The 8,343-nt window shown below is 46.4% G+C and overlaps 1 protein-coding gene across 1 annotated transcript; it reads right to left on the bottom strand.

Moving 5' to 3' along the window:
- Positions 1-1,398: 1,398 nt before the first annotated feature.
- On the bottom strand, positions 1,399-6,830 carry ESX1 (ESX homeobox 1). Its single transcript, XM_067723820.1, has 4 exons — positions 6,688-6,830; positions 6,210-6,522; positions 5,107-5,152; positions 1,399-2,014 (listed from the first exon to the last, which is right to left on the bottom strand). Exons 1-4 carry the CDS (start codon positions 6,755-6,757, stop codon positions 1,580-1,582), a joined length of 864 nt encoding a protein of 287 aa, XP_067579921.1. The 5' UTR covers positions 6,758-6,830; the 3' UTR covers positions 1,399-1,579.
- Positions 6,831-8,343: the final 1,513 nt, after the last annotated feature.

The following is an 8,343-nucleotide window of genomic DNA, read 5'->3' as shown; positions in this document are numbered from 1 at the left end:
CTGAGAGTAAACTGTGGGATTTGTGCACTGGGTACTGTTTGAGTCTCAGGGTGGCAAGGCTGTACGGGGTCCTGGAGCTTCAATCTGTACAGATCCTGTAGTTCCAAGAGGACTTACAGCCATTGAGGAACCTGATGTTTAACAAGAAGGAAAGGGGGCAAAAATGGGAAATGAGAATGGTTGTTTCAAAATCACTGGGGGAGGATGGCAATGGGTATGCACAAGCGCATCCTGGATGTCCCTCACTCCCAAGAGAGGCTGGGGCCTCTGCAGTAGCAATAACCTCTTTTCTGCAGGAGTCCCACATTTGATACAACCACCTTGCTGACATTTGGTATCCATATGTGTGAAGGGAGGGAAGAAAGGAATGCAAAGTATTGGACAATACTGCAAAAGTCATATGCTTTTCCATGAAAATAAAGCCTCCCTTCAAACTAGGAACATGTAACTGCTGTGAAACTTGTCTTTGATAAGCCCCTTCTCCCCAACCCACTTCCTGTGCGAGGCAATTCTGGTGTCACTGTGACACCCCTATCTGAAGTCACTGCAGTCACTTCATAGCATGACTGTTCATAAAATCACTGTACATTGATAGAAATTGATAAGAAGCATGAGTTCTACTGAAAAGATAGTAATATTTTAAAAATAGTTGGCCTGGCCTCCTTTTCTCACCTCCCATTTTTGTTTTTCTTTTCTCACCTGGCAGTTTTACATGAAGACATTATGGGTAAAGTAAAGATCTGCTTCTTTTTAATGAGTACCTATTCTGGAACTCTGTTCAGGGGACCATCTCTCAGATGTTGAGGGTGACAAAATACACTTCAGGGTGTGATTGTCTGCCTCTGGGCTGGGGAAGCTACAATAATAGGCTCTTTTGGGCTGGGAGTGTGGGGTGAGAAAACAGAGAACCATTTTCTGATCTTACTGGAGCCCCCTCTTGTGTCTTGGGACCAGAATGGTTCCTATTCCCCTATCACCTCCATAAAATGGAGGGCAGTGAACAGAATTTGGAGACCAGATGGATGTTTGGCTGCCACCTCCTTTCCTTACAACCCTGTGAGCAACCTCTTAGAAAGATTCCCTTAGAGTCCATGGCTGTTGAGCTCCTTGAATAGAACATGTCCCTGCCTGGAAACACACTGTACTCTCAGCAGAGGGTCATCCCTTCCCATATCGCACATGTATGTGCTCCCAACGGGTCAGGGTACGGATGGGGGGAGGAGAACATGTGGTCAGTGTAAACCTGCCACAGGCACTGGGAGGACTCTGTTACCTATTATGGTGACTCAGAGCTATCACATTATGAAAGGAAGCTTCTTCGACTTTCTGTTTGAATTGCATTGCCTTAGCCATTCCCATGCATACCCAACTTAGTCCATTTGACAGCAAAAATCAATATATTGCTAACTTGTATCTTTATTGAAAACACAACATGCTCTCCAAAAACAACAGAAACAACAGGCACTGATTTTGTCCAATTATTCATCTAACAGGATTTTGATGAATTACTTTTGATGTGCTGTGAACAACTTCTATCTGGCAGAACAATACAATGGAATAACTATCATGAATACCATATTCAGAAAATGGGACCTGCGAAATGACCATTGATGACAGGGCCCCATGCAATACCTACAGGGGCCACAGCAAAGGGAGGCACAGGTGGTAGGGGTGGCAAAGGCATCCCAGGTGGCATGGGTGGCATCCCGGGTGGCATGGGTGGCATCCCGGGTGGCAGAAATGGTGGCCCGGGTGGCAGAGGTGGTGGCCCAGGTGGCAGAGGTGGTGGCCCGTGTGGCAGCCTGGGTGGCAGAGGTGGTGGTCCGGGTAGTACAGGTGGTGCAAGTGGCACTGCAGGAGCACATCTCCATGTAGGCCTTATAACAGGGATTGCCTGATAGGGCCCATTCAAGATTATCCCCACATGGGGGCGCAAGGCAATGGGGATCAGATTTCTGAACATCAGTGCCCTCTGTTGTCTTCTCCACTTGGCCCTTCTGTTCTGAAACCAAACCTTCAATCAGAGGGAAAAAGAGATTGGTTTAGTATATTGAACAGTTAATGTCATAATAGAAAACACACACCATGCAAATCTGCCATTGAGATTTTACACTGCAGCAGGAGAAGCTATTCCCTTATTGCTAAAATATCTTAGGAAAGCAAACAGCACACCTCCCTCAGCTAACCCTTAGTGAACCAAGCCTAGCCCAGACTTTGGCACATTGATTTGTCTCATTTTTAATATTCCTTAATGGGTTTTTTCCAAGTCCTGGATACAGGCTTAACTGATGAATTGCACCAGGTCCCTGCTGTTGGACTATCAACTGTCCAACTGCCTCCACCCTCTTCTCACCAGGAGTAGTGTCATCATGGTTGTGAGGGAAGCTGAGTGTGGGATAAAGATGGGTCCAATTAAAGTCATACCGAGGGGAACCATACCCTATTTGCAAAGACCATCTTCAGTCTGAAGTAACTAATCCATAGGGGCATGGTGCACTTTTAGACAGAAGGTTTCCTTCAATGATGTTTAACAGATCATTCTTTCTCTGAAACCTCGTGAGACTTAAAACAGATGGTATGTCAATGGAGGCCTCATCATGGGGGTCCCAGGGACTTTGTGGCTTGTCTTGCTGGGACATGAGAGGTGCTGAAGCCCTGGACACTGCCTTGATATTTCAGCCGTTAGTGTTAAGGAAAGTTTAGCTTAACTAAATCCAAATTCACTAAACCCAAAATCCTTTTCCCCAGATAAGATATTGGGCACCCTATCGTCACCACTGTCAATTCTGTATTCTCCAATTTGCCCTACCCTCCAAATCTTTCTGGGCTCAGGACGAGGTCAGCTCATTCGGTCCCAGCTTCAGTTTCAGGATGCTGGACAGAAGCCACTGTTACCCAGAGTGTTAGGGTACCCAAGGTCCTGCCAGCTTCACTCCTTAACCAGGAGACCCCAATCCCATCACTCATTCCTAAGGCAGGAAGGTCCAATTATGTTCAATCCTGTGGGGACAGGGGTCACAAAAGAGGCTCCTCCCTAAATGCTTGCCAACTATTAACAAACAAACAAACAAGCTATCAATTAGACTTTAGTGTCCTCTTAGTGTACTAGTTGATGGGGTTTACATGGTATTTAATCCTTTTGGACGTGCCCAAATGGCAGGTTTTAAGTGAGACAAATGGCCTCTTCTCTCTGCCTGCCCGAAGCCACCTTCTCGCTCTCCCATTTTAGGATTTGGTGTCCTTCTACTACATGGATATATAGTCTGAAGAAGGCCACCATAATAGAGCTCATTTTGGAGGGATTCAAATGTACCTGTGGTCTAATCTCCCTAAACATAACCAAAAGCCCACGTATGGCAAATTTTGGTATGGGCCAATATTAGGTCCATATTCCCAATACTGGTTTCATAAAAGAGATCTACTATATTTGCACAAGATGGGTGGGATAAGCATCTATTAAGTTTCTTGGGGAAATTCATGCTGTAGTGTTTGGGAATTTATGAGAACACTGTCTTTTTCCTTACTTGTGTTTTCTGGCTCATTTTCCCTTCAGAAATCCATTAAGAGGACTATGTAAACCAAGGCATGAGGAAAAGCAATTCAGCAAACCTTGTTTTTCTTTTCCTCTGGGTTTACCTTGCCTGTCTGAGACTCATCCTGAGACCAAGCCTGACTGTTGGTCCAGCCTGTGGCATTAGGATGCCACCATCCAGTGGCCTGCTTTTCTGCATACCACAGACAGATGGGCAGTACGTTTCCATCACTGTACTCATGCATGTGCTCTGGGGCAAAACAAGTAAGCCATCTGAGATATATATATATATATATATATATATATATATATATATATATTCATTTATTTATATATTTATATTGAGGGGGGAAAATACTTCTTTGATGTAACTATGGTGTTCTATGCCCTCAGATAGTCACTTTTTGATTCCATGATCTACAAATTTGTAATCACTGCCTGAATAAATGAAAAAGTATTTTAAATTAGCACAGGTGAGAATCTGGCCTGAAGTGAGATCACCCTCACAACCAATCAAATTCCTGAAATCCACCTTTTCAAAACAATACCACCAAAAAGGATAAAAAAAATCTTAGATGTTAAAAATTCTTCAAGAGAATATTCACTTATTCATTTAGTAGTTTCATAAAGTTGAATTTGTATGTCACCTGCGATGCATATATTTGAATGTATACGATTCTTCTCTAACCTTTCATTCCTTCTTAGGTCAATGGAACTTAATTCAAAATTATTCTTTCTCTTTTTTGGATTCATTTTTTGAGGATAATTTTCCAAAGCTTACAAACCTTTTCCCATTACCACCGTAACTGCAATATTTTAGCAATGTCTTCAGGCTGACATCAAAGTCTTCCAAAAATATTAGAATTTAAGACTGCCACTCTCTACACTGATTTGCAAAACACTTAAAAACAGCAGCAGGAGGATTAGGCACTGGGACTTGGACTTTTTAGCCACCCCCGGGGCATCAGTTTCAGTTTAACTAAATGTGTATTAGTTACTCATGTACTATGTTCTGTGTTTGAATTACTCTCTCACCCCAATGTCTAAATATTTATATGTTCACTGATTTAGCCAAGAGTTTATGCCTGGTTTTAAGTATTTTAAATAATTCAGTACAGTTGAACTTTCTTATAACCTAGCTCTTCAGTGTATTCATTTGAATACTTCCCAGGTGAGACTGAGCCCCAATAAATTCCACATAGAAATATTCCTTTAGGGAATACTAACATCCTTCCTAAAGGATGCCAGTGTTAGAGGGAGATGAGCTTTATTTATTAGAAAATAAAGTGTGTGTGTGTGTGTGTGTGTGTGTGTGTGTATAAAGAAAGGAGGAGAGACGTGTGTGTTTTATATTTTTCCCTTTAGGAAATCGAATTCTCTCTGGTAAAGTACAATTTCCATAAGCTCGAACTTACTTGTCCTATTTCCCACCCCCAAAGCGCCCATTGTTCAAAAGTTATTTGCTAAACACGGAAAAGACAACAAAACACACCAACCTGAGTGTTTCCAGGGCAAAACCTAAAGCATGTTTTAGAATGGCTGTCCTGCCAATTTTAAAATTAAGATTTACTGACCTGCACTATGGCTTCAGGCAAATTCAAGCGTCTTGCAATCACCTCTCTGAGGGGGTGAAAAGTGCAAATGTTCAGTATTTGGAGTTGTGAATAAAATATATCATTTACATTTCTATACCCCTCCCCGCAGTTTTCTGTAATACAGCTTGAGGTTTACTTTAGGGAGGGTTTTCCCATGGACAACTCATCTGTTAAATAAAATATTAAAAGGGAATACATATTAAAATTCCTGATAGTGTATCTGTTAGTTGAATATGACTCAATTAAATTTTCCGTTTGTGGGAAACTAACACAGTATTGTAAAGCAATTACACTCCAAAGAAGATGTTAAAAATAAATAAATAAAATAAATAAATAAAACGCCAAAATACCAAAAAAGCGGCGTTCTGAAGCAGAGTATTTCTGTTTATTGTAAAAGGAAGCACTAAACTCTCAAGGAGAAACTTCAAACCACGTTGGCCAAGCGATCAAGGGAAATTCTTTTTGCTCTTTAGCGGGCGAAGATTGAATACAATGGAACCTGAAAGGGCGCCCCTAAACCTCACACCTATTTGTCCTCGTCCCCCATTGCTACCGGGCCAGAACAGGCCTTCCCCTTGTCTGGACCACAAATTCTCCGGGGAAGGTAAGCGACGGGAATAACTCACTGGCTTTCTAAGGGTCGAAACTGTCGCCTGGAAACAGCGCTCCACGAGGCAGGGCCAAGACTAGGGTGAGGCCAATGAGGCGCTCGCCTCGTGAGCAAAATTTAAAGGGCGCGAAAAAGCTGAGTAATTACGATAAATATTTTAATGCAGTTTTCAAAATGTAAAAAGGAATGCAAAACTCCATGATGAACAAATTACCAAGATTTTAAATTAAAGCAGGATTAATCGGCACTGCCTTCCTTTCTCCACCCGAGTTCCGCTCCCGTCTTGCACCCCCGCAAACTCTATAGGCATTGCGCCACGCCCAGAGAGCTAGGGCGGACCCGGCGCCCTCGAGCCTCCTAAGTAGCTTTTGGCCCAGGAGCGGAGGGGGAGGGTCCTGGGAAAGAGCCTAAGGCGCCCTGGGATGAGCGCGGGCTCCTGGAGAACTAGGCGTCTCCGGAGCCAGCCACTTACCGCGCGAACACGTCGGGGTAACGATTGCGCTGGAAAGTTCTCTCCAGCTCCCGCAGCTGCAAGACGGTGAACACCGTACGGTTGCGGCGCAGGTTTCTCGGTACCATCTGTGGCCCCTCAGCGGCCAGGGCGGCCAGCTCCTCCTGCTGCTGCGGGGGCTCAAGACCGCCGCCGCCCACACGGTTTTCATCCAAGAAGTTGGGACCGACCGCATCAAAGTAGTCTGCTGCTGCTGCTTCTCCGGGCTCAGGTTCGGACAGCGTAGCCTCCTCCTCTCCGGTTACAGTCTCCGAGGTCAAGGTAGGCTCCGCATCTGTGAAAAGAGAAAAAAAAAAGGGGAGAGACCGGGGCAAGAGAGCCCACGGTGCGCGGGCTGCAGGACGGCCGCTGCCGCGCAGCGTCCCGTCCACCTGCCCTTCCCAGGGAAAGTTCCTTTTCTGGAATTTGCCAAAGCACCTGTCCCCGTATAGACACTAACTATGCAGTTCTTCCTCGTCCTCGTCGACCCCCAGGCTGCGGTAGCCGGTGTCACGGTGGCTGCACGCCATGCCTTGATTGCTGTCGATGAAGGCTTGCGCTTCAGCAGACTCCGCGGTGGGGCCGTGGCAACTACCTCGGGGTCTGCTCTTCTGACGCCGGGACCTCTTCTGGCGCCGAGGCTGGAGCTTGCGCACCTTATATAGAGGGGTATGTTGCTTCCGCGGGTTCAAAGCATACGCGCTCGCGTTGGTTAAGCGCCCCCTACTAGAATTCACATTGCCTCTAGTGGGGGTCGGTGGGACTCTTTTGGGGCGCGCTCGCGTCCAGGGTGTGTAAAAAAAATAGGGCGGGTGCGTGTGAGTGGTGCCGGTGGTGGGCACGTTTGTTCGGCGAACGGTGACTCGTTTAACTGACCGCTTCCAACTTGTACGAAGTGTATGATTGGAGGAAGGGGCTGTGCTGGACTGCGCAAGCAGTTTGCGGGCGGGGGGCAAGACTTCACACGAGCTCCTGGAACTTGTGAAGTGTTTGGGGAATATTCTTCCGCCCAACCCTCGATGTTCTGCAACCCGGCAGTGTCGCGGTGTTCCTTGCTTCCCCAGAGGAAAAGGCGGAGAGATACAGCTGGGTAAAGCACGAGCCCCGAGAAAACAAAGCGCGCTAAAGCGAAGTTAGTTTATCTTGCACTGGGCTCTGAGCAAGGTTCTCCCTTCCTAGAAGTTGCTGGAATGGATGGGACTATCTGATTTTTTTACATTCGCGCGCGGAATGCTCGAATCCAGCTAGTGGTTAAGACGAAATGATTGGCGTGGAGGCTGTTTGCACGGGCTTTTTGAAATTAGACCCCACCCAGCAGTCTGAGACCTGTAGTTTGCGGTTAGGTTTGCAAAGAAGTCCGGGTACTCAGATGCGTGCGTGCCTCTTGTGAAATCTACAAGGACTTTATTTAGTAATGAACCCACGTCAGAGTTCAAATATAGATACTTGCCAAGCGCTTAATGTATCCAACCATGCCTGTGCTGCACGGTCAGCTCCTGGAGCATGCAATATTTGCTGTTCTGGGTTTCTGCTCACCTCAAGGCACCCGGCTCTGCAGGCGCCTAAAGCGCGCCTTATTCCCGAGCAGGTACTGTAGACTTGGGAAGAGTTCCTGCCTTCCCCACTGCCGCTTCCTCTCCTCTCTCTCCATTTTTCTAGATTTATCTTACTGAGCTGTTTTCCCTACCGATGTGTCAAATTAAAAAAAAGGGCCAGGGGCTTCCCTGGTGGCGCATTGGTTGAGAGTTCGCCTGCCGATACAGGGGACACAAGTTCGTGCCCCGGTCCGGGAAGATCCCACGTGCCGCGGAGCGGCTAGGCCCGTGAACCATGGCCGCTGAGCCTGCGTGTCCGGAGCCTGTGCTCCGCAACGGGAAAGGCCACGACAGTGAGAGGCCCGCGTACCGCAAAAAAAAAAAAAAAAAAAAGGGCCAGGCCACGAATTACGATTGTGGTTCTTCCTCCAAGAAGTGTTTGCAGGTGTTCCAGGACGTTTTCACGTCCTTCATATTATAATAATCACTTCTAAGGGACTTCCCTGGCAGTCCAGTGGTTAAGACTCCGCACTTCCACTGCAGGAGGCACGGGTTTGATCCCTGGTCGGGGAAGTAAGGTC

This window comes from Pseudorca crassidens, chromosome X, assembly GCF_039906515.1.
Source record: "Pseudorca crassidens isolate mPseCra1 chromosome X, mPseCra1.hap1, whole genome shotgun sequence".
In the NCBI taxonomy this organism is placed as follows: Eukaryota; Metazoa; Chordata; class Mammalia; order Artiodactyla; family Delphinidae; genus Pseudorca; species Pseudorca crassidens.
Note: the sequence above shows the minus strand (reverse complement) of the source record. Positions and strands in the feature narration are given on the sequence as shown.